We start from the raw sequence: 25,103 nt of genomic DNA, 5'->3' as shown, positions 1-25,103 counted from the left end.
CTCAATATGTGTCGGGTGACTGGTCTATTATTTCAAACGTTGTTTTGAGTATGAATTTAGGCTTTTTCTTTCGTAACAATCAAAATAGAAATGACATGTTATCACAATGTTCCAAATAAAAAATTCAAAAGATTTATCTATTTTTGCTGGAATTAGCATCACTGCATTGTTTATAAAATCACTTTATCTCTTTCGAAATTTTAGATTTCATCCAACAAAGTTGATTCCTCAAAATTCAATTTACGCAACTCTAAAGGCGTTTTTTCAGTTTGATGAAGCGACAATTTACAAAGTATTTGGAATGAACTATATTTTGTATTTTGAGCTATTGAAAGTTGCAATATGCTTATTGGTAATGTATTTATAAATTCTTTTATTATCTTCATTGATTCAAATGTCTTCAAAAGGCTGTAACATGCTTTTGGTGTTTGGTATTTGTTATTCCATTTTGCATGAATGGAGGAAATGATTTGAAAGGATTAGACAAAACAACAATATCAAACATTAATGAACGATCACTGACAAGAGGCTTAACACTTTCACTTTTATTTCTTTGGGCAATGTTACACTTCACCATGAGCGAAGCAACTCACCAGCTTGTCGATAAGTCTCGGACAATCGAGAAAGAATGCGAAAACGAGATTTCAAATGAAAGATCTGGAAATTGTGTTCTCGAGCTGAGTCAAATACCGAAGAATTTGACAAGCAAAGGAGTGAGACAGGCACTGAACCTGCCAAGCGATGTGCGTGTGATTGTGACACCTCGCGTCGGAGACAAAGAGTGGAAAGAGTGGGTTGAAAGAGAAAAGGCGCGAGGGCAAATCGAAGAGATTGTTCATGAACTGCAGACATTGCTGCTGATTATGATGAAACTGACAGAAATCAAAAGCGGAAACAGCAGCCACAACAAGCCGAAGGAATACTTCGACCCGTCATTTATTCGGCAGACGAAGAAGAAAGCCGGAAAATGGTGGGACCGAAGCCAAAAACAGGAGGGAATCCGGTTTTTGCCGAGCGACTGCCGGAAAACGAAGGACAGAGTGGCCGTTATGGTTGTCCCACAAACCGAAGACGCCGAATTTCCGCAGTTGGCCGTGTTTGCCGAGTGCAGCGAGCAGCTGAAGCCGACTTTGGCGTCGCTCCATGCGCCTTTTTCTGATGTTTCTTCGGCTGTCGTCACTTCGTGCTCTTCTGCAGGCAGTCAACTAGAAAACACAGAGATTCCTGGAAAGGGAGGGAATTTTGCTAATAATTCGCTTTCACATTCGGATGATATCACTTCATTGGAAACGCCTTCATCTTCTGTTGCTTCGAATCAAATTCGTATTTGCGAACATTGTACGTCTCATCCATCAATTTCTAATTCATCTTTTGATGCTCCTTCTTCAATAACAACTGGTGATTCTTCATTCCTCCCTTTGTCTTCTTCTTCTTCTTCTCTTCCTTTATCTTCATCTCGTTTTTCGTCAAACACAATATTCCCTGCTTTTACAACTTCATCTTCAATTTTTTCTTCTCCAACTGCTTCGTTGAAATCGTCACTTCTTCCACACAACGCAAAATTTCTGTCTTCTTCTTTGCATCCTTCTCCTCTCCATACTCCATCTATTGCTTCTTCTTCTTCTCCTTCTCTTTCTTTTTCTCCTTCCTCCTCCTCCTCCTCAACTTTTTATCCCTCCAATTCCACCTCAACCTCCAAAGACTTCCCGCTCACTGCCATCGTGTTTATTCCCCTTTCTTCGTCTTCTCCTCTTCTTCCGTGTGACATTTCTGTTCTTCTGCCGGCAGCACACCATCTGAATCCCCTTCACCCTCTGCGCAGGCTCAGAAGCGAAGTGAAGAAGCTGCTGAAGAATGGAAGAGGGATATTTGCAGGGCTTGTGGAGGAAGAAGAGAGGAGAAGGAAAGAAGAAGAGAGGAAGATGGCGAAGGGGAGAAGAGAAAACGAGAAAGAAGAAGAAGGAAAAGGAAAAGAAGAGGAAGAAGAGGAAGAAGAAGAAATTGTACAAAAATACGAGGAAGCGATTAATTCAACGAGAAGAGGTTATAACGAAAGATATGCTCAAAAGAATGATGAGGAGAGAGAAAGGAGAAGAAAAGCATTCTATCCAAGTGATATCTCTTTTAGTAACAAAATGTTTGAAGAGGAAGGAGGAGGAGAAGAAGAAGATAATGAAAACAACGAAGAAAGCGAAGAAAGCGAAGGATTCAACTCAAAAGAGAACAACATTCTTTCCTATCGTTCAACGCAAAATAAGACTCATTCTGCGAAGAAGAAGAAGAAGAACAATGGCGTTGCCTTCATTCACTTCACTTCAAAAGCTGAGCTTTTCAAATTCGTTTGCACGTTTTTAAATTAGAAAAGATGAAAAATTTTATGACATTTTTTATTCACTTTTATTTTTAGTTAAGAGCCCCCTTCACATCGAATTCGTCAAAACAGCACATTTTCATCACTTATCAGTCCCAGTCTCTTTCCTCAACAGCAATATCTTCATCCACAAATATCTCATCATCTTCACACATCCCAACATCGGCCCCTGGTTATGAGTCTTCTTCTTCTTCTGTTCCATACACTCGTTTGTCTCTTACAACAGAAAAACACAAAGCTAAGCAGTGTGAGCTGAGCTGTCCGCCTGAAGCATCAATGATTAAATGGTCACAGGTTTGGATGTGTTGTTAGAGTGTTTTTTGAAGCTATTTATACATTTTTTTATGAACCGTATGCTTTTTTATTGCTTATATTTCCCAATCTATTTTAACTTTATGAAACCACAATCTTCTTTATGCGAAATTATACTTGTTTTAATTCACATCGAACCGAATCATTCACATTCACGCAACCACACGCTTTCATCTTCATCTTCGTCTTCATCTTCTCTCACTCAGAAGCCCATCGACCCGACAACATTAACACTGCGTCTGCTTATTCTGAGTGTGGCTGTGTTTGTTCTGTGCTTCGTGTGGAACATTCCTGTCGTAGCTTTGTCGCAGCTGGGCTCGTCTTCTGTTCTGAAGCTGATCGACTCAATCGCCGAAGCCACATACGCTGCTGCTGATTTGTATGAAGAAAACTTTTCGGGTGGTTATTTGGAGCACAGTTCGCATACAAATGGGGCGGGAGGCGGAGAAGCAGACAGTCTGCGCAGGGGGAGAGAAAGCGAGAGATTTAACAAGGTTTTCTAGTTATTTGAACAAAATAGAGAAAAATATTATTTTTTTTGAAACCCTTCTTTGTTAAAATATTTATCGTTACATTATTTTAAGGGCTCTAAAAACTACTTCTATCGTCTTTCTTCAAACAGAAGAAAGAATTACCCAACTTCCACAGCAGCAAGGCAAAAACACAACATTCTTGTTGTCAATCGAAAAGGGAAGATTAGACAGCCAACACACACACACGACTCATCCCCAGCCATCCCGCCATTTCCTCAGTCTTTGTCTTCTATTTATTCACCACCGCCTTCGCCTTCATCTCAAACAGCACAAACCGAACATTCTTTTTCTTCTTCTCTTTCTTCTTCTTCTTCTTCTTCCTCTTCTCCTTCTCTTCCCACCCGCCTCCAACCAACAACCTCTTTTCTCTACCGCATCGGCGAAACCATCGCCTCTGTTGTCTCCTCTCTCCTCACACTCGCCCTGAATGCTCTGCTTCTCCCCATTTTGCGTCTGTTTGTTGGGCGCCTCGGCTTCTCCGACAAGCAAAAAGAGCAAAAAACAACCACTCTCTTCTTATGCCTGTTTGTCGTGCTGAACACTCTGTTTGTGCCGGCGGGGGTGTCGTTGTTTGGGGTGGTGACGCTGGCATCGTCTGTATTAGACGGCTGGAAGCAGATAGCGCTGGCCGTGGTGAGCGCAAACAGGGTGCAAATGTGCTCGTTGGTGATTGCGGCGTCGCTGGTGACGAACGGGGTGAGGCTGTCGCAGGCGGCGCAGATGTTTCTGGTGTGCTTTATGAACTGGAAGAAGATGCTGTGGTGGACGAAGATGGGGAAGTGGGCGAGGAGGCTGAGGAAGGAGCAGGAGAGGGAGAGGGAGGAGGAAAGGAGAGAGGCGCTGAAGGTGTGGAGGGAGCAGCAGGAAGAAGAGGACAGGAAGATCAAAACGAGGAAGGATGATGACAGCGATGGCTTTGAAGTGATAGAAAAAGATAGCAGTTGTGGTGAAATGATGAAAAATGAAGATTCTTCAGAAAGTTCAATAGAGAAACAGGCAAACAAATGCAGCAACGCCCATTCAGCAACCATCAAAAGATTTGAAATGCAGACAGAAGGTGAATGCTCGCCTGTGTTGGCAGCTGTTCCTGCATCTGAAACTTCTCCTCATTTGGTCTTTTCTTCTTCATCTTCTTCTTCTTCAACCACTTCAGCATCTGTTCCACCATCATCACCTTCTTCTATTAATTCCACCAATCTTCATTCCACCACTTCACCAAACTCTTCTTCTCCTCCTCCACTTTATTCTCTTCCTTCTCCTCAGCCCTCGTCTGCCATTCCAATCGAGCGCTCAGTGGCTGACATTGTGCTTATGCTGAGTGTATCTCTCATTCTTGTGTCACACGCACCGATTTTGTCCTTTCTCTCTCTGTTTTTCTGTATTGTCCGCTTTTTTGTGGACAGATACATTCTGTTCCATCTGCTCCAGGCGCAGGTCGAAAAGGAGAAGAGAACAGAAAAGGCGAGAGAACTTTGGTGCAAAAACACTCATAAAAGAGACAAAAGCAATGATAATAACAATGATGATGATGATGATAATCATAATAACAATAAGAATGGTACATTTTCATCATCATCATCGACAACAACAACGTCTTCTATTCCTCCTTCTGTTGATTCATCGAATCTCATTCATTCAAGTGCTTCATCATTCCCAGATCACCCTCGTCACTCTCCCTCACCCGATTCATCCTGCACAGCGCTATCAACCACCGCTACCACCACCACTACTACCGCATCCACCTCGTCCAGTCTGTTTGTGTCTCCTCCGATGCACAGCACTCTCACCATTCCCATCGTGTCTGATCCTTTCGTGTCTCCATACAGCTACTCCGCCCGCTCTTCCCCAACCACACTCAAAACAGCAAATTACTCCTTTTTCTACACTATCCTCTCGGTGTTTTCTTTCATCATCCTCTTCTCCTCGCTCGTGTTCTGCGGATACATAACAGCTACTGGCGATGTGCTGTTTGGCATTTTGTGCGGCTTTGGCGCTCTCTTCTTCTACTTTGTCAGTATGTTGAGAACATCACAAGTCAGAAGAACAAACGATGAAAAAGCGTTTTGCGATCTGGTGACTGAGCATTCGGAGGATGAGCAAAGGGTACATACTCATCAGCATTGCTCAACATTTCAAGGTTATTATCACCCAATCCAAAGAGAAAGAAATCTTCTTTTTGGTCAAATGAAACAATAAGACTTTTTTTAATAAAACAAAATTTGTTATTTTTGTTCAAGCATAACACACAATTTATTTTCAATAAAACAATGGACATAATTTAAATCAACTTTAGAAGTCTTTTGTTTAATTATTCAATTTGTTATGATCAAAAGAAATGTTATTTGGAATTCATTTTTCAATTTTTTTTGACAATGTTTGGATTTTCTTTGCTAATCTTAGCAATATGTCAAATATTTTCGCAAAGCACTCTTTCATTTACCGAATTCCATCGTTCTCAAGGGGATAATGGTGTGATCGCATTTTCTTTTTTATTGTTATCAAACAGAATAACATCATTTTCGTATTATTTTTCATTTAGAAATATATGTTGACGAAACTTCAGGACAAGATGAAAATAATTGCTATGTCGCAAGCGAATCATGCAAAACAATGAAACATGCAGCAGATTTAGCTTCTCAGAATTCGATTCATTCAATAGCGATTGTTCAATCTGCATCGATTGTTGAAGATATTTCTATTAATAAAGGACCTTTAACCATTAAATCTAATGGCATTGTCGAACTATTGAAATTCCATCAGAATGGTTGCATTACATTTACACCAACCGAAGAATCACTTTTGTTGTCCTTTAGCAATCTTCATATCGTTATAAATGAAGAAGTTTCATCGAAATCTTCATGCGTCATTATTATTAAAGGAACTATGCAACTTTCTTCTTGCATCGTAGATTCAACAGGAACTCAACAAATAACAAAGGACTTTGTCATTGCTTCAGGAGGAATATTACAAATTCAATCTTCAAACATTTCTAACATTTCATTTGGATCATTTTTGTTTGCAAACGTATCCTCAGGATCTGAAATAATCATCACGAATAGTTCAATTTCTTCAGTCACAGGAAATGAAGCACTTATAATGATAAATGATGAATCACTTCTCAAAATCAATTCTTCATCGTTTAGCAATGTCACTATCGAAACAGGGAGCATGCTTAACTGTGATATCTGTTCTACGGTTACGCTTGAAAATTCTTCGAGATTCAACACAATAACCAGTCGAAGTGGTTCTGGATCAGTTGTCTCTTGGAAAGGAGATCTGCAGCAAAAAGGAAAGAAATTTATAATTCAGGCTGAATGCTCGTTTATAAACTGCTCTGCAATATATGGAGGAGCAGTCTGGATTCATTTGGAAAGAAAAAGCTCGGTTAAATTCGAAAAAGTTTATTTTACAAATTGCAAGGCAATCAAAAGTGGAGGAGCTGTTTTTATTGAATTACCATCCGATGAACAACAATCGGACTATTTAATTAAGGATGTAACATTCACAGGAAATAAGGCAAATGGTGATGGATTGCAAGGGACAGAAGGATTTGGTGACTCAGTATTTGTTAATGGAGTAGATTTGCATTCGCAAATTATTGCAGACAAATGGACAGGCTCATTTTCATCTAATACAACAAAATCCTCGTTTTGCGGTAAAGAAGAAGAAGAAGAGGAAGTGCATTCTCTTCTTCCCTTCTTATTTCGTTTGAATGCTTCAGCAGATGAAACATGGAATGTTAACGTTGATGGCACACAGGGTTATGATCATCTGTGTTGCGGAAGCGCAGTTACACCTTGTATCAGCATTAAAAGTGCTCTTAGTTCTGTGCAATTTAGTACAAGTGGAGATTCACCGAAAATTGAAGTACATTTAGTTGCTGGAATAGTTAGAGAATCAGAAACCATTAAAGTCAATAAAATCAATATGACAATTTGCGGCATCTCTGGACAGCAACAGAGATGCATTTTGAGAAATGAAGAAACTCTGAAGAAGAATGTCATGGAAATAACTCAAAATGGAATTGTTCAATTGACAGATTTGACAATTGAAATGAATGATACAACATCGTTCCAAACAACAAGCAATAGCGACGAGTCAACGCTCTCTTATTTCATTGTGAGCGATACATCTTCGCTGACATTGCATTGCTGCTACGTAACGCAAAACGGACCAACTTTGAATCGCCGTTTTGTGCTTGTCGAGGGAGGCTCTTTAAATTTTGATGAACTGTCATTGAATTCAATAGCAATTGTCCCGAATTCAGAAGCAACATCAACAAATTTTGCTGGTTGGATTACTTTTGCTTCATCATCTTCATCTTTTTCTATCACCAACTGTTCAATGGAGAATATTACCACTCTTTCAAATAGTGAAACACATCATTCATTTTCATTTTTATCTCATTTGAATGGAGCATCGTTTCTATGCAAAAACAGTGTATTTTCTTCATTTACACTTTCGTCATCATCGTCTTCTTCATCATCTTCAACATCGTATTCACTTTTGGACATAACACATCCGTCATCTGCAATATTCAATAATGCTTCATTTTCCAATATTCACTCTTCTGCAACGAATGGTGCAGCAATTTCTGTTTCTATCCAGCAGAACGAAAAGTTCAGCCTCCGAGATTGCCTGTTTGAGCATTGCGAACTAAACTCTTCAAATGGGAAAGGAGGGGCTGTCTATTTATGTCTCACCGGAACTGGCTCGAGTTTTGATTATTCCATTACCAACGTTTCCTTTGAGAGCAACAAGGCAGCATACGGAATAGATCTGTTTGTGGATGGAGTGCTTTTTGAACAAACAATTCAAAGCGATAAATGGCTAAGATCTTTTTCTGAAAGCACTCCTTTGACCTCCTTTTGGGGAGTTGATCGTGCAGATAGCGATGATCAAGAGCACGGGACATCTTTGCTATATTATCTTCTGAGACCTTTTAATAAAATAGTTGTTACTACACAACTTTTAAACAATCCGTCTTCGTCTTTACTAACTGTGCATACTCCAAATGATCATCCATTGTGCGGCCATGAAAGTCTTCCTTGTGCCACTTTGAATTTTGCTCACTCTCGATTGTCACAAAACATTTCAACGATTCACATTGTTCGCAGTTGCGTTGTCGATGATGCTGTATCGTTCACGTCACAACCCGTTTCATTCACTTCAAGTATGTCATCATTATCAACTTCATCTTCTTCATCATCACATCACTCAAAAGCCAATCAACAAACAAGCCTCCCAATGATAATAGTGCATCCAAATGGAACTTTTATCATTCCTTCAACTCTTTCACTTCAGTATCAATTCACATTAACTTCTTTCTCATTCTCCTTACCTTCTTCACATTCCTCTTCAGTGACATCTCTTTTTGTCATTTCATCAGGAAACACAACACTTAGCAGTTGCCTCTTCACTTCACCTTCTGCCAATCCATTTGTCACATCACTTCCTATTGCCGCTGTAAGTAAAGGAAGTCTAAACATAATATCAACAACAATCTCTCTGCTAACATTTCGAGACTGCCAATCTGTCTTTTCCATAAATGGTGATGGAGTTTGCAGATTTGATTTGTCTTATATTCGCAACATTTCGGTTAGTAGCGGTTCCTTTGTGAAAACAACTCAAAGCGCTTCCGTCTCTGCATACTATTCATCAGCTTCTTTTGTTAATTTTCCTGAAGGATCATTTATTGATAGTTCAACGGGAGCATTTTCTATTGAATTTACTTTTTCAAACTTTAGCGATGCATCTACAAAGAACAGTTGCGGAAGTATTCTTCAAAGCACAGTTTTAGCCGGGAGCTGTGTAAATGTGAACAGCAGTTGCAAGTTTTTGAGATGTTCATCTTTGTCTCAAGCTGAACAACCAGATAGCTCAAGTTCTGGCGGTGGTGGAGCGCTCAAAGTTACATTGTCTTCAAGTTCATCGCATTTTGAAATCAAGCAATCAACGTTCAGCGAATGCCAAGCTCCAAATGGATGCGGAGGAGGAATTAATCTTCATTTGAAAGGAGAATCAGAAACATTTGATTATTCATTCAGTACAGTATCTTTTATATCGTGCAGTGCATTAAAAGGAACAAATATCTTTGTTCGAGCACATATGCTGAACAAATCCATTGATGAGACAAAATTTAAAAATTTGTTTACAATAAATTCGAATAAAGCAGAGCTTTGGGGATTTGATGAATCTTCAAATGAAGATTTTTCTTTGATTTACTACTTCTTTCATGCATCTCCCGATTTGCTGTTCGTTGATAATGAAAGGGGAGAAGATATTCCTGTTTGTGGGCATTACTTTTTCCCTTGCCGCTCGATACAATTCGTAGCATCGCTTAACTTTATTTCTGTTAATGTGTCTCTTGACTCGCAGACATTTAAAGAAGGCAACGCTGTCGTGAATGAATCCAATTCAGTAAATCTCATTGGTCAGTCACAAATACTATCACACATTGTTTCAGACGAGCTATGTGGACAAAGCATTTTTTCTGTTGGTGAAGGAACACTTTCTGCAACAAACCTTTCATTTATCGTGGAATCTGGTCCTTTTGATTCAGCTGGCGCTTTTATTGTGCTTAACGGAAATGGAAATGTAACACTTACTGAATGCTCAGTTAAACAACTCAGCGTTGCAAATCCGGCTTCGCGATCGTTTTTGGAAGCTTCGCATGGCAGCGTTTCGTTTACGAATGTTATAATTGCTGGTATTGTTCATACAGGGGATTCTTTTATCTCTTTGACTGGCGATGCAGCATTTAGTGCTTCAAATTGCGGAATAGATTCCATCACAATTGCTGATGAAGAGCCATCTATTTTTATTGAGCTCAACACTTCATCAAATATAATTGTCTGCAACACGAATTTTACTCTTCTATCAGGAGCAACGGAAGACAGTTGCATTTTGATGGTTGCTTCTCCTTCTTCTCCATCTGATCAATTTTCAACAGCCCAATTTTCGTCTGTGCGCTTTTTGGGCAGTGCGAATTATTCCACTTCATTTTCAGGTGATCTCCTTCGAATTGTCAACAGAAATGATGTTACAGTGACAGACTGCTCATTTCGGTTTCTCGTTGGAGCTAATCCATCTCACGCAATTTCCATCTCTGACAATTCTGCTGTCACGATCTCAAAAACTTCGTTTTCTAGCCTTAAAGGATCAAGCAACGGTTGTGCAATCCGAATTGCTACCTCATTTGGAGCATCTTGTACACAATTAGATTCATCTCAACACGAAAACAATGAAAGAGGATGTACCGTTTCAATTGACGAGTGCACTTTTATTAAATGTATTGTAACTCGCATGATAGATGTTGCAGAGATGGGATGTGGTGGAGCTGTCTGGATTGGCTTTGCAAAAAGCATAACTATCTCAAGATCTGTTTTCAGCCAGTGTTGTGCAGAAGAAGGGTCAGCACTTACGTCATTCACTGCATTTGGCACAAGAGGAGGAGCAATTGCGACTGAAGCTGTTGAAGATATTCGCATTTCTGATTGTTCATTTGCTGATTGTTCTTCAACTGGAGCAGGAGCAGCTGTAAGTTCATTGCATGGAACAAATGTTTCAATCTTGGGGTGTAACATTTCATCTTGTTACATTCAAAGATCAATTTCTTCGGAAGAAATCGAAGAAAAGATGATTCTTGCATCAAAAACTTATGCAAATTCGGAGAATATTTCAGAAACTGGAGGAGGTGCAATATGGACATCTTCAGAAACATTTACACTGAATCGTTGCTATTTTAACAACATAATATCTTCCTTTGATGGAAGTGCGCTTCACATTAGCGGAAGATGTACGGCAAAAATTGATGATTGTTCTGCTTCTTCTTGCTCTGCTCGGAAAGGAGGTGTAATTTTTGTTGATATTCACTCAACTTCAGTGACGATTAACAACTTCACAATTACACTCTGTTCTGCGACTGACAAAGGAGGGGCAGTATATTTGACTGCGACACAAGGTTCAACATTCATTTGCAATCAATGCAATTTCACTTCATGCTCTGCATCAGATGGAGGAGCCTTTTATTTATTAACACCACGGACTTCACAATTGACATCTTTATCATTCATCTCATGTTCATCGCAAGTGAATGGCGGTTCAATAACAATTAATTCTGATACATCGACTTCTGAAACATACATCAATCAATGCACATTCCGTGGGAATAGTGTTGATGGAGCGGGAGGAAATGACATCTTCGATCTTTCAACGAATGGAGGCAAGTTTTGGACATCTGCAAATGTGATCGAATCCTCATCTCAAAGCAATCCTATCATGTTTGCCAGTGCTTCCTGGGACATCCTTGATTGTCTGTTGAATGAGGCTTGTGGAACTTCTTCTATTGTGTTTGTTCGGCCAATTTTAGGAAAGGATGAAAGTGCTTGCGGAAGTGTTGAGAAACCGTGCAAAACAATCCCATATGCAGTGAAGAATGCAGGGGCGCTAGCAAGTGTTATATGCTATCCGGGAACACATAATATAAATAATGCAAAAACTGAAAATCCAACTTCAGCCGGGGCAGTTGTTGTTGGCTGCAATGATTTTGCTTTCTATGGTATTTCTCGAGAAACAACAACAGGAGAAGCTACTTATGATAATTCTTCAAACAATTCTGGTGACTGTGATATCGTATTTCTTATAACTTCTGGAAAAATGCTTGCGGTTAAATTTACGTTTATACACACTACTCCAAGTTACACTTCGAATAATAAAATGCAAAAATATAATGGAGATGATTCCTCTTTCTTTGCTGTCACAGAAGGCGGATCTTTACTATTTCAAAAGTGCTTTTTTACGCAAAAACAGTCACATGCCTTATCTACACCTTTTATTATTATTTATGCAAGAGGAACTTTGGAGATTACTCAAAGCTCCCACTTTCAAAGTCTTTCATTTGCTCATTGCCCTGCAATTCAGACAATTAATGCTAAATCTGTAAAGATCGATAAAGCATCTTTCAATTCCATTTCATCCACCTCTCTCAAAGGCGGTGCAATTTATGCTGTCTTGAGCATGAATGATCATTTTGCTGTTTCCAATTCCTTGTTTGAAAAGTGCTCTGTACCAAAGATAGATTTGAATAGCAGCTCTGATAACGATCAAAATGCAGAAGGAGGAAATGGAGGAGCAATTTATCTTACGCTCCAAGGAGAAAAAGAAAGTTATTCGTTTTCTTTTTTGAGAGTATCATTTTCATTGAACGAAGCAACGCTTGGGCCCGATGTATTCATTGAAGGAGCATTCTTTGCTTCTATCATCGATCCAAATGCGTGGGAAGGCACATTTTCCACAACTACACCAGATGGAACTTTGTGGGGAGTGGATATAGATGCAACTGTAAATAGTTCTACGTCTTTGAAATACTTTCTTTTACAGCCAGAAGATGCTGTGTATGTTGATTCCAGCAAAGATAATCATCGAACGTGCGGCCACCAATGCTTACCATGCAAAACTGCGCAATATGCTTTCGCAAGACTAAGCGATACACGGCGAACAATTCGGATTGTGGAAACCACTTCACTTGGAAAGTCAATTGACTTTGCTGGTGTTGCAACTGCTATTTTGGCAGATGGCGAACTATCTTCTTTGGAAGTACAAACTGATGCACAAATAATAAATCATCCACCGAATTGGAGCGATTCAATTATCTCTTTCACAAATATATTTTTCAAAATTTCTGCTGAAGCTTCAACAGTAATTACTTCTTTATTCCTTGTTGATGGAGGTAAAATGCAGTTTGAGTCTTGCCGGTTTGGAGATTCTTTGGAAGTTCCCATTCCTTTGAATGTTTTCCAGATATCTTCAGCAGAAGTTAAAATAAGTCGTGGATCTCTTCACAATGCTCAATTTGCAGAATCTTCAAGTTTTATAAAGGCTTCTGACTCATCAATTGTAAAGATGGAACAATTTACAGCGTCGGAAGTGAGCGTTTCTGGAGGGGCCTCAATAATCGAAGCGGAAGATGGCGCAACAATGGAATTGACGGAAACAACATTTACTTCTTGTAATGTTAGTACCGGTTCAGTTGTGCGTTGTAATAAAGTATTATCAACCGCTATCAAATCAACAACCTCATTCTCATCTATAAAAACAGAGGGAAATGGTGGTGCTTTGCACGCAACAGTTGAAAGCAGAGATCAAATTTTTATAAACAATAGCGTTGTCTTTTCAGATTGTCAATCTGAAAAGGGGAACGGAGGTGCCATGTATATATCAGTTAGTGGAACAGGTTTGCTTGCTTTGGACGGGGTTCAAATAAGAGGATGTTCTGCATTGGAAGGAAATGGGGGTGGAATGTACGTATTTTTATTTGGTGACGAAAGAGATTATGATGTCAATGTGAAATCAGTTACTTTTTTGAACAACCATGCGATCCAGGGTACTGATGTGTTCGTTGATGGAATTTATTTTTCCACAGTCATTACAACTACAAGATGGAGAAACTCTTATTCCGAAACAACGAAAAGGATAAGTTTTTGGGGAATCGATCGTTCCTTAACAGAAGAGACAAACTCATCGACTTCGCTTCTTTATTATCTTTTACGTCCATCCACAACAATATTTGCAAATAGTAGTGACGACAATCACATCCTTTGCGGTTACAGAGTTCTTCACTGCAAAACAGTGCAATATGCACATTCGCGAATGACATCATATATTAATTCTGTGACAATTGTTGGAGAAAGTGAACTTAGTGAACCAATTCAGTTAAACGGACTAACTACTTCATTTGTGTCTTCATCGAATGCATATGGAACAATAAAGGTCAGAAACGGTGGATGCTTCATAAATGAAGCTGCCACTTCAAATAGAAATTCAATTACATTTAGTATCATAAAATTTTTATTACCAAACGAAACTACAGAGCCAAATACTGAATTGATGCTTTCATCTGGTAGTAAAATTGTGATAAAGAACTGCTTTTACTCGGCAGAAGAATCTGAGACAAACCTTAAACTCATTCAGGCAACTGGAGGAGAAGTCCAAATGACTTCTTGCTCGGTTGATTCAATATCTTTTATTAACTCAGCAAACATTATTCAAGCATCTGGTAACGCAACAATTACATTGACCAGAATCTCAGTTTATGGAAATAGTATTCAGGGTAATTGTGGGTTGATCGAAATTGGCGTGGAGTCTACACTTTCAATAATTTCATCAACTTTTGCTCAGTGCAACGTACATGAAGGATGCATAGTTAAAGCAAACAAAGCGCAAAAAGTTAACATCAGCGAACCAACATCATTCGTCGGGATAAGCGGAGAAAACAATGGAGTTGCAATTTTTGCTGCAATTGAATCAGGGCAATGTTTATATGTGGAAGGAAATGTAACATTTACAAATTGTATAAACAGCAATGGAAATGGAGGTGCCATATATGTTCGTTTAGGAGGAAGCGGAACTTTATCTTTAAACAGATGTGAGCAAAAAGAATGTGAAGCAAGAGAAGGAAACGGAGGAGGGATATACCTGGAGTTTGACAAGAGCGAGAAGGATGTGGATTATTCACTGAAGAACTTGGTGTTTTTAGGCAACAAGGCTTTGCTGGGAGCAGATGTGTTTGTGAAAGGCGGGTCATTTGAAGATACGATTGAGGAAACGAAATGGAGCGGGTCTTTCTCGATAGCAACAGGGCGAAACTCGCTCTGGGGTGTTGATGAGCTGCGGAGCGAAAGCGAGAACTCGTCCAGTTCGCTTTTGTACTATCTGTTTCGGGCGCAAGATGTGATCTATGTGAACAGCGAAGAAGACAACCACATCATGTGTGGGCACATTCTTCTTGCATGCAAATCGATTTCATATTCTTTCAATCGATTGACAAATGAACACCGAACAATAACAATTAAAGATAAAGGACTTTTGGACGAGGTTGCTTCAGTTAATGGAGAAGAATTAACAATTAATTCATATTCTTACAGACTTTCAACAGTTAACGTCAGATATAATGGTGCTATTTCAAATATGGCAGTAACTCCAAGTAATAATGTTGTGATGTTTCAATCACTTTTGTTTGATTTTGAGTTGGAAGAACGCGAAAACCCAATTCTTTTGCAAAACTCCAATGTTATGAAACTGATTTCTTGCCAAATAGGTAGTCCGACTTTTCAAAGTTCAATACCAATTTCATTCTGTTCAATTTCAGGTGGAGAGATACAAATTACCCAATGCACTTTTGTTAATCTTCAAATTACTTCAACAAATCCTTTGTTTGACATCTCAAGCACCGCCTCATTCACAATGAATCAAGTTACAATTGAAGATATCTCAATAACGCAAAGTTGTTGTGTTGTCAGATGCTCAGATGGTGCAACTTTCATAATGGCTGGCTCATCATTCAGCCGATGTGGAGGCGAAAATGCATCGATGATAAGTTCTGAAAGATCATCGTCAATAAGGATTGTTGAACCATCTTCATTTACAGATATAAATGGAAAGAATGGAGGAGCAGTTCTAAGAGCAAACATTGAGAGCGATCAAAGCATCACCATCGAAGGAAGAGTACAATTCACAAAGTGTTCGTGTGAAAATGGCAATGGTGGGGCAATATCTTGCTCATTAAGCGGTACAGCTTCTTTATTGTTAAGTCGCTGTTCATTTACAAGCTGTTCATCTCCAAAAGGAAATGGTGGAGCAATATATCTGGAATTAAATGGAGCAGAAGTGATCTATTCGCTTCACTACTTAACATTTTCTACTAACACAGGAGTTTTTGGAAATGATGTATATATTAAAGGAAGTTCATTTGATGAAGTGATTGTAGATTCTAGATGGACAGGCTCATATTCTTTATTAACTCCTCGCGAAGCTTTTTGTGGAATCGATTTATCGATAACAGAGGACGATAATTCGTCCGCTTCATTGCTTTATTATTTATTCCGCCCTTCTGACAAAGTGTATTCTTCTTCAAATGATACGAATCATGCGATGTGTGGGCATTTCATTTTGCCATGCAAATCTATTCCATTTTCTTTGACACGATTGGCGGTTCAAAGGCAAACCATTATTGTGAAAGAAAATGGACTAATAAATGATTTTGCCGAAATTGCAGGACGGAATCTGACAATTACTTCAGAGTCTGATAGTTCTACGATAACAGTGACTAACAATGGAAAGATCACAAATATTGCAACAGTAAGAGACAGCCAACTCGTGAACATATCTTCTGTTCAGTTTATTTTACCAACATTTTCTTCCTCTCAACTTTCAAACAAATACGATCAAATGCTTTCAACTGATGAAACACCAAAAGCAATGATAGAATCCAATGGAGGAATTATATCCATCACTTCGAGTTCAATTATCCAGAATGAAGTGGATGCTTCAACAGATTTTTCGTTGATTTTAATAACTGGTGGATCATTTGAGTTTTACTATTCATCGATTCAATCTCTAAGATTAACTTTGCTGAATTCTTTCATTTTATCAAAAGGATCGTCAAGTATTTTGCTTGATCATTTGATTGTATCACAAATTGATTTATCAGGCTCGGCATCTTTTATTGAAAGTGGAATTAGCTCATCGACGAGCATAACGGAGACAGCATTTGACCAAATAATTTTGGATGAAAATTCAATCATCCGTACAGATCGGGCAAACGATTTGAATATTTCGGCACCTGTTACATTTTTCAATATTATTAGCAGTAAGGGAAGCTGTGCAATCAGAAGCAATATTGGAAATGAAAACAAAGTTATGATAAATGGATCTGTTGCATTTCAAAATTGTTCATCGTCAGATGGGGATGGAGGCGCGTTGAGCTTCAATCTTTATAAAGGAGGAATTTTAAATATGGTTGGATGCCAAATAATTGAATGCAAAGCGTTAAATGGAGTTGGAGGAGGTGTATTTCTTCAACTTGATCAAAGCGAAAGAATAGCTTCTTATCTTTTCCAATCAGTAGCATTTTCAAATAATCAAGCAACACTTGGAAGCGATGTTTATTTGGACGGAGCCTACTTTGATAGCACAGTTGTTGAATCAAGCTGGATTGGGTCTTATTCGCTTCATCAGATTGATAATTTGTGGGGAATTGATAGAACACTCACACCAGAACAGAATGCTTCGACATCATTATTATATTATTTGTACAAGCCTTCTGAAGTCATTTACATGAGTTCACTTTTTGAAAATCACATAAGATGCGGTCATTTACAACTTCCATGCAAGTCGCTAGAGTATTCTCTGAAACATTCGCTTCCTTCCAAACAAACAATAAAGATTCAAGATCAAGGATCACTTCAAGATATTGCTGCTATAAATGGAGCTTCTTGTGCTGTATCAGGGTTATCTAGCACAGCAAGATTGAACATTTCTGATAAAGGTTGTATTACAAATTATGTTTTGGGTTCTTCAGACGAACAATCGATCGCATTCTCAGAAATAGAATTTCTTCTTCCTTCCACTTCCAGTGTATCATCTATAATATCTTCAAATGCTGGTACGTTATCAGTAACATCAAGCATTTTTGAACAAAATTCATTGGACTTACCATTTTCAGCAACTATCATTACGCTTTCTGGAGCAGGAAAATTGTTACTGAAATCAACATCGTTAATAACAATATCTCTTGGACAAAATAGTCCCTTTATTGATGCAACTGGTTCGTCAATTGCGGAGTGCGCTCAGTTGACTGTCGAAAATGTGTCTTCTTCTTCTGCAAAGGGAGTCATTGTATTTTCTATGGGAACAACACTTTCTGTGATAGAATCAACATTTAAGAACATCACTTTAAGCAACAGTTGCGTTATTGGGTCAGAAAAAGCAAGAAACATCACAATAAAGACAGTTACAAAGTTTGCAAATATTTCCAGCACCCTTAATGCTACTATTTGCTGCTCTATTGGAAATTCTGATTCTGTAACCATTGAAGATAATGTTACATTTACAAAGTGCATAAATCAACATGGGAATGGTGGATCAATTTCTTCAACAATAGTTGGGAATGGATCACTATCTGTTATTGAATGCGCATTAGAAGAGTGTGAAGCAAGAGAAGGAAACGGAGGAGGGATATACCTGGAGTTTGACAAGAGCGAGAAGGATGTGGATTATTCACTGAAGAACTTGGTGTTTTTAGGCAACAAGGCTTTGCTGGGAGCAGATGTGTTTGTGAAAGGCGGGTCATTTGAAGATACGATTGAGGAAACGAAATGGAGCGGGTCTTTCTCGATAGCAACAGGGCGAAACTCGCTCTGGGGTGTTGATGAGCTGCGGAGCGAAAGCGAGAACTCGTCCAGTTCGCTTTTGTACTATCTGTTTCGGGCGCAAGATGTGATCTATGTGAACAGCGAAGAAGACAACCACATCATGTGTGGGCACATTCTTCTTGCATGCAAATCGATTTCATATTCTTTCAATCGATTGACAAATGAACACCGAACAGTTTTGTTACGAGGAAGCGGTCATTTAGATGAGTTGGCAATTTTAACTGATACAACAACTACTGTTAAATCCTCTGACAATCAACTTTCAACTGTAATAATTTCTTCACTTGCAGGAATTAGCCTTCTTACAACTCCTCAAAAAGAAAGTTCAATATTTTTCGAGAAATTGTCGTTTTCTGTTCCGGAGATATCAACAAGGAAAGTCTTGCTTGCAATAGACGGAGGAAACGCTTCGTTGAATTCTTGCGATTTCAGTGCAAGTTCTCCACAGAATATTTGCCCATTTAGTTTAATTTCTGTTTCAAAAGGAAATCTGAATATAGAGAAAGTGATTATTTCTTTGATGAACGTCGAAGAAAGCAGAAACATTATCAGCTTAGTAGAAGAGTCCAGCATAACGATAAATCAAGCATCTCTTTCGTCTCTTTCATTCAAAAAAACTTCCAGTGCCATTTCACTTGGGCCCGAATGTGAATTATCCGTATTGGAATCATCATTTAAGGAATGCAAAATGGAAAATGGCTCGCTTATCAAGACAGATTATGCTGCGTCAATTACAATTTATTCTCATTCAACATTCAATCAAATTGAGAGCAAAGGAGAAGGAAGTGTGCTTTCGGCAATTATTGGAAAATCGTGTAATTTGAGCGTTGATGGCGGATGTGAATTTACATCTTGTGGAAGTACAGAATCAAATGGAGGGTGTATACATATTTCAGTCGAAAATAACGGTAGTTTTTCATTAAGCGACATAACATTTTCGAGTTGTTATTCTACTAAAGGGAAAGGTGGAGCAATTTATTTATCACTTTTGGGAGAACAGTCGAATTACACATATTCATTGAGGTCTGTAACGTTCAGAATGGGAAACGCCGAATTTGGAGCAGACTTGTATTTAGATGGACCTAATTTAGCATCGCATATTGAAGAAGTTCGATTTACTGATTCTTTTTCACTGGAGAATTCGGAGCGTCTATGGTCATTTGATCGCGTAACTAATGTTTCATGTTCTGTTATTGATTATTTCACAAAGATTGGAACAACAATTTACTCATCTTCAATCACTGGAAGAGATGCACCTTTATGTGGCTCAGCTTCTGTGCCTTGCTTCTCATTGCATCATGGCTTCACCCAGGCTGTTTCTCGATTGCTTACAAATGTTGCCGTTGTTACTGAATCGTTTATTAGTGAGACAATTCATATAACCGGAACAATGAGTATAAGCACGTACAATAATCAATTACTATCACAATATTCGAGTCGAAATGAAGAAGAATCAAAGGAGGCTATTCTGCACCTTCGAGATAGCACGAATGTTGAGGCAGATGTTTATGGATTGATAACAAATGATGGATCATTAGCATTTTCTCGTTTAAATTTCACACTTCCATCTTCACTAACTTATCTTTCCTCTCTATTTGTTTCTCGGGGTGCACTTTTATCTTTTACGACTTCGAATTTTTCTCCGTTGCAAGTCGGAGTGTCTTCAACATCACCTTCTTTGTTTGACGTTAGAATTGGTACTCTTACTCTTTCAGATGTTTCATTCGAGCAAATATCTTTTGCTGAAAATGATTTTCTACTCAAATTGAATGATATGTCCACTTCTACCTTCACAGCGGTCAGTTTTTCGGCGTTGCGAATTGGCGGAAATTTAATTCATGTTAATTCTGGTTGCACTCTCGAAATGATGAGGTGTTCATCATCATCATTCATTTCTCTTTCGAAACATCTTATTGAAACAAGCAATGCAAGCAAAGTTGAAATTCGTTCTTCAACATTTTCACAAATTGCTTCCGCAAATGGCAATGGAGCAATAATTCATTTATGTGTTGATACTGGATGCTCAGTCATTGTCAATGAATCTGATTTTAGTACAATTTCTACACAAGACGGCGATGGAGGTGCACTTCATGCAACTGTTTCTGGTTCTGGGTCTTTTTATTTGAATAATGGGACTTTGTCTGATTGTTCAGCACCTTCAACAAAAGGAAGAGGTGGAGCAATCTTCCTTCAACTAAATAGCGAATCATCATGTGATTACCTCTTCCATGGCACAATTTTTTCTGGTAACACAGCCTTTTGTGGAAGAGATGTATTTGTGCATTCATTTAATTTGGAAGCGACTATTCATCAATCAGCTTTCAACTTCTCTTTTGATTCTCCTTTCGAAAGAAACAATTCTCTGTACGGAATTGATGAAAATGAATATCCCTCTAACACAGACTTATTCTTGTTTCTTTTAGAATACCACAATGAAATTGTATACGTGAAAACTGAAAATCGCCGAGATTCGTTCATGTGCGGAAGGCCAGCGTCACCTTGCAAGACACTTGAATTTGGTGTTACCCATCTTTCTGGTTCATTTTCAACGATCGCCATAAATAATAGTGTTTCTGTTTCCACATCGATTAATGCAACTGGAATAACGTTCAAACCTTCTCAACTATCTGAGCCTTTACGTGCATCAAATGAAGAGCAAAATTATGATGATTCAATTATGAGTAACGAATTTGTTGATACGGCGTCTATTGTAATTGCTGCTCCATCAAATAAAACTTTGTTACAGCCTTTGATATCAAATGAAGGAGTTTGCTTTATTGCATACATTAAATTCAGCCTCTCATCGGAGTCGTCAAGTTCATTACCTCAAATGCCTTCAGTTATCGGATCATCAGGTGAAAGACTCACACTTAACCATCTTTCATTCATTAAAGCAACTTCTCCGATCAAGTGCGCCCTAATATCTGCCTCGAAAGGTGCAATGACTATGCAATCTGTTTGTGTTTCTTTCATATCAGCAGAGACTCTATTTGGAATAATTCAACTATCCCTTGGAACAACAATAAAAGTGAATGATTCGTCCTTTGAAAATCTAGTATCAATTGATTCACCAGTGATACAGATTGTTTCAAGCAACTCTCAAAACTTGAGCAATAATGATACTAGTTCAAATTCTTCGGATCAAAAGCAAAATCTTCGGGCTAACGAAATAACTACAATAACAGTATTAAACACAAAGTTTTCTGCAATCGAAAGAGCAAATGGAAGAGGACCTTCAGTTATGTCTCAGATTGCTTCATCAGCCTCTTCTGATACAAATTTTGATTCACAGTCGTCAATTACATTTAAAAAATGCTCATTTATTACCTGTCAAACAATGTCAAAATTATCGTCATCAAGTGTATTTGATTTGGTTGGGGGTAAAAAGTCTGAACAATCAAATGAAGAAGAAACCCTTCTGCCACAATTTATTCTCGAAGAGTGTTCATTTGAAGATTGCAGATCCCTTCTTCAGCCTGTTTCATATGGAATGATCGCTTCTTTTACTCTATTTGATATTTCTATCAATCTTTGCACTTTTAATGGAAAACAGCTTCCAGTGAATTCTCTTTCATTATCAAATGAAGAAATGGATGTACCTTGCGGATGGTCATCTTCTCAAATCCATTTAAAGGAGTGTATTGCACTTTTGAAGAGTACAGAAATATCATATTCTGCACAAGGGGCTTTGTCCATTTCTGGAGGAGATGTTCAATTATCTGATATTTTCTTTACAGGAAATAATCCAGAGATTCCACTCTTTCCATCAGCTCGTCGAAATATTCATTGCGAAAATGAAGGACGATTGAATGTAGAAAGCTTGAAAAACGTTGTGATAAACAAGCAGGCTGCATCATCTGAACTACCATCACTTTGGATTGATAGCAAAAACTGTACTTTGACGGGAATTCTTGAAGATTTTCCGTCACCATTATTTGTACCTAGATTGGAAAGCATCCAATTTACTTCATATGGAGCAGAATCAGACATTGCATTTACTGGATCGATGCTGATGCCATGTACAATGCATTTTGAATTGTTTCTTGCTGCAAATGCAACATCTCAAGCAAGTTCAAATGGACAGTCAAGTAACGGTGAAATAAGCAATATAATTTTTGAATCAATGAATGTCGTTAATGAAAGTTATGCAACTGCAACAATTGAAACATCAAAGCTTGGAGATTCGTCAGTGCAATGGAGAGGTCGACTTCTGTTTTTGGATCATAAAGGTGAATGGAAAAAAACGAACGATCTTATTGTGAGAGATAAGATGGAGAAATTATCTGAAACAAAAGAGCCTTTCAACATATCAACAATTCTTCCATATCTCATTGCGTTGTGCGTACTATTATTAATACTTGTAGTAGTAGTGATTGTTATGAGAAAGCGAAATAGTAAGACGAAAAGCATGAGCATTGCAACTTGGACTGAAGAAGATAAAACAGCCGTGCAGCAGGCACTACTGGTTGATGATGAAGAAGAAGAACTGGAAGCTGCAATAAATGACAGAGAAAATGAAGGCGATGATGTGACATCTGTGCATATTATACCATTGGGCCCTGAATCACCTTCATCAGCTGATCTTTATCCTTCTTCAGCGAGCAGCAACAGCTTTGAAGATTCGCCATCTTCAAGTTCTGGAAGTTCCGCTTCTCCATCTATCATGAGAAATGGAGAAAAGAATATTGAAATGACACCAATTCCTTTAGGAACAGAAAATGAGAAAATCATGAGTCTTGCCGATAGCATAAGTTCAAATAAATCGCATTCTCTTTCACCAGCTTCTTTGAAAAAGTCTCCAATTCATGGAAAGCGAGGATTTTCAAAAATGGAATCCACAGGAACTGATTTTATTTCTTCACCTATTTGTGGTTCATCGATGAGCTCTTCATCCTCTTCAGCAAGCCATTCTCCTCTGTCACAAAAAATGGAGCGAATACGCCAATCTTCTACTTTTTCTTCGCCACAAACATCTCCACTTGTGGTTTGTCGGCCTTCTAATCGACATATTAAACCAGCATCTCGGGAGTCTCCTCAGCAGAGTCCAAATGTTCCCCATTTTGAAATTAAACCCAAAGCCGAACAACCAGTGGAAATAAGTCAATTTCTTGACCAATTCATGAATGATGTTGATAACAATCAACAAAATATTGTAGACATATCACACCACAACGGTAGTCATAGTAGATCAAGTTCGATAATAACATCTGCTCTCTCTTCTCCGATGCAATCTACTTTTTCATCACCAATATCAGCTTCCATGCTAGCTGATAGTGTTATCGGTTCTGCCTGTCCATCACCTCAAACCCCATACCCACAACCATTTTCAACTATTGTTACGTCAAATCCCTCAACTCCAATGCAGTCATTGCAAACTCCTCAAGCTTCTTCATTGTCAACTTCTTCAACAATACAGAGCCCAATGCCAACTGTTTTTGGACGCATTGGACAGCAATCTCAGCTCTCCCAATCAACGCTCTCTCAATGCAACCCACAAGATTCTCGACAAACAATGATCGACTCACCATATAACTCTCAACTTTCATCTCAGATTCCTTCTTCCACTTCATCACCGGCTAATGCCTCTGCTCTTCGTTTTTCTGATACAAGCCATTTCACACCTGTTACACCTCGTACAAGCATTGCTTCCCAAGCAACTCCAATAAAGCCTATTCAGGCCCCAATATCTGCTTCAAATCTCGTTGAACAGGGACCTCCAGTACGTGGAAGAGGAAAACAAATCCCGCCTTTGGTTATTCCTCAAACTTCAAACGAGCAAATGGAAGTTTCACATGATGGAAATTTAGAACAAATACAAACAGATAATAGTAATGTTTCAACAGAAGATGAACAAAAATTAGGAAAAAGAACCAACCCAATGTCAATGCAAAAACAAAATGCTGAAAAGAATAAAGCTCAGTCTTCAAGTCAACAGCCACAAAAACGGCCCAGGAAAAAGCAATCTCGGCTGGATGATCTTTCTGAATTTGGAGATTTTGCCCCAGTTCCCAAAACACCTGTGCGAGAGTACAAGTGCTCATCTCAATTATCAACGCCAGTTATTCAGCCTGTTTATGCAAAGCCTCCTCCGCAGCCAGTTTCACCAGGTTTTGCATTGTCTCCTCGAGCCTCTGTTTCACATTCTTTTAATCCTGCAGAAGAGGAATACACGACTCAATTGCCCCCTCTATCACCAAACTCATCAAGTGTGATTGCACCTTCGTTTTATCACAAAGCTGAAGCAAAAAGTGCAGCTGCTGTGGAGCCACCGAAGCCTGTGCCCCCTCTTGCGAGGCAGTCTTCAGCTGTTGCTCTCATTGCCTCGCGTCCTCGCAGACGTAAGCCAACATAAAAACTTCGAATATTGATACGACCTTTTTTAAAGAATTATATATTTATCTTGAATAAGAATTTCTATTTATAAGAATATTGGTCTAATTATAACTCCGATTTCTATTATTTTTTCTTCTTTCTCTAATAGCACCTCAGTTGTGTTTTTGATAGATTAATTTTTGTTCATAATTATATTCCTGTTTTTGAATTTCGTTGTGCACTTTGTGCTTCATCAAAAATTCTTTTACGTTTTTTACAATATTTTGTTCATTTTTATTGTTATAATTTTGAAGAGTTTTCATTTTTGAAATCAACATGTAAATTGCAAAACAAGCAGTACTC

At 38.5% G+C, this 25,103-nt stretch overlaps 1 protein-coding gene across 1 annotated transcript; it reads left to right on the top strand.

The window, feature by feature from the left end:
* Positions 1 to 301: 301 nt before the first annotated feature.
* Positions 302 to 25,103, top strand: MONOS_5695 (uncharacterized protein; the record flags this gene model as incomplete). Its single annotated transcript, XM_067875867.1, has 8 exons — positions 302 to 352; positions 408 to 2,339; positions 2,408 to 2,665; positions 2,890 to 3,177; positions 3,268 to 5,353; positions 5,617 to 5,685; positions 5,756 to 15,313; positions 15,365 to 25,103. The coding sequence occupies 8 exons, from the start codon at positions 302 to 304 to the stop codon at positions 24,778 to 24,780; spliced, it is 23,658 nt and encodes a 7,885-aa protein (XP_067719307.1). The 3' UTR covers positions 24,781 to 25,103.

Source organism: Monocercomonoides exilis (genome assembly GCF_001643675.1).
Source record: "Monocercomonoides exilis strain PA203 chromosome Unknown scaffold64-419423, whole genome shotgun sequence".
Lineage (NCBI taxonomy): Eukaryota > Preaxostyla > Oxymonadida > Polymastigidae > Monocercomonoides > Monocercomonoides exilis.
Note: the sequence above shows the minus strand (reverse complement) of the source record. Positions and strands in the feature narration are given on the sequence as shown.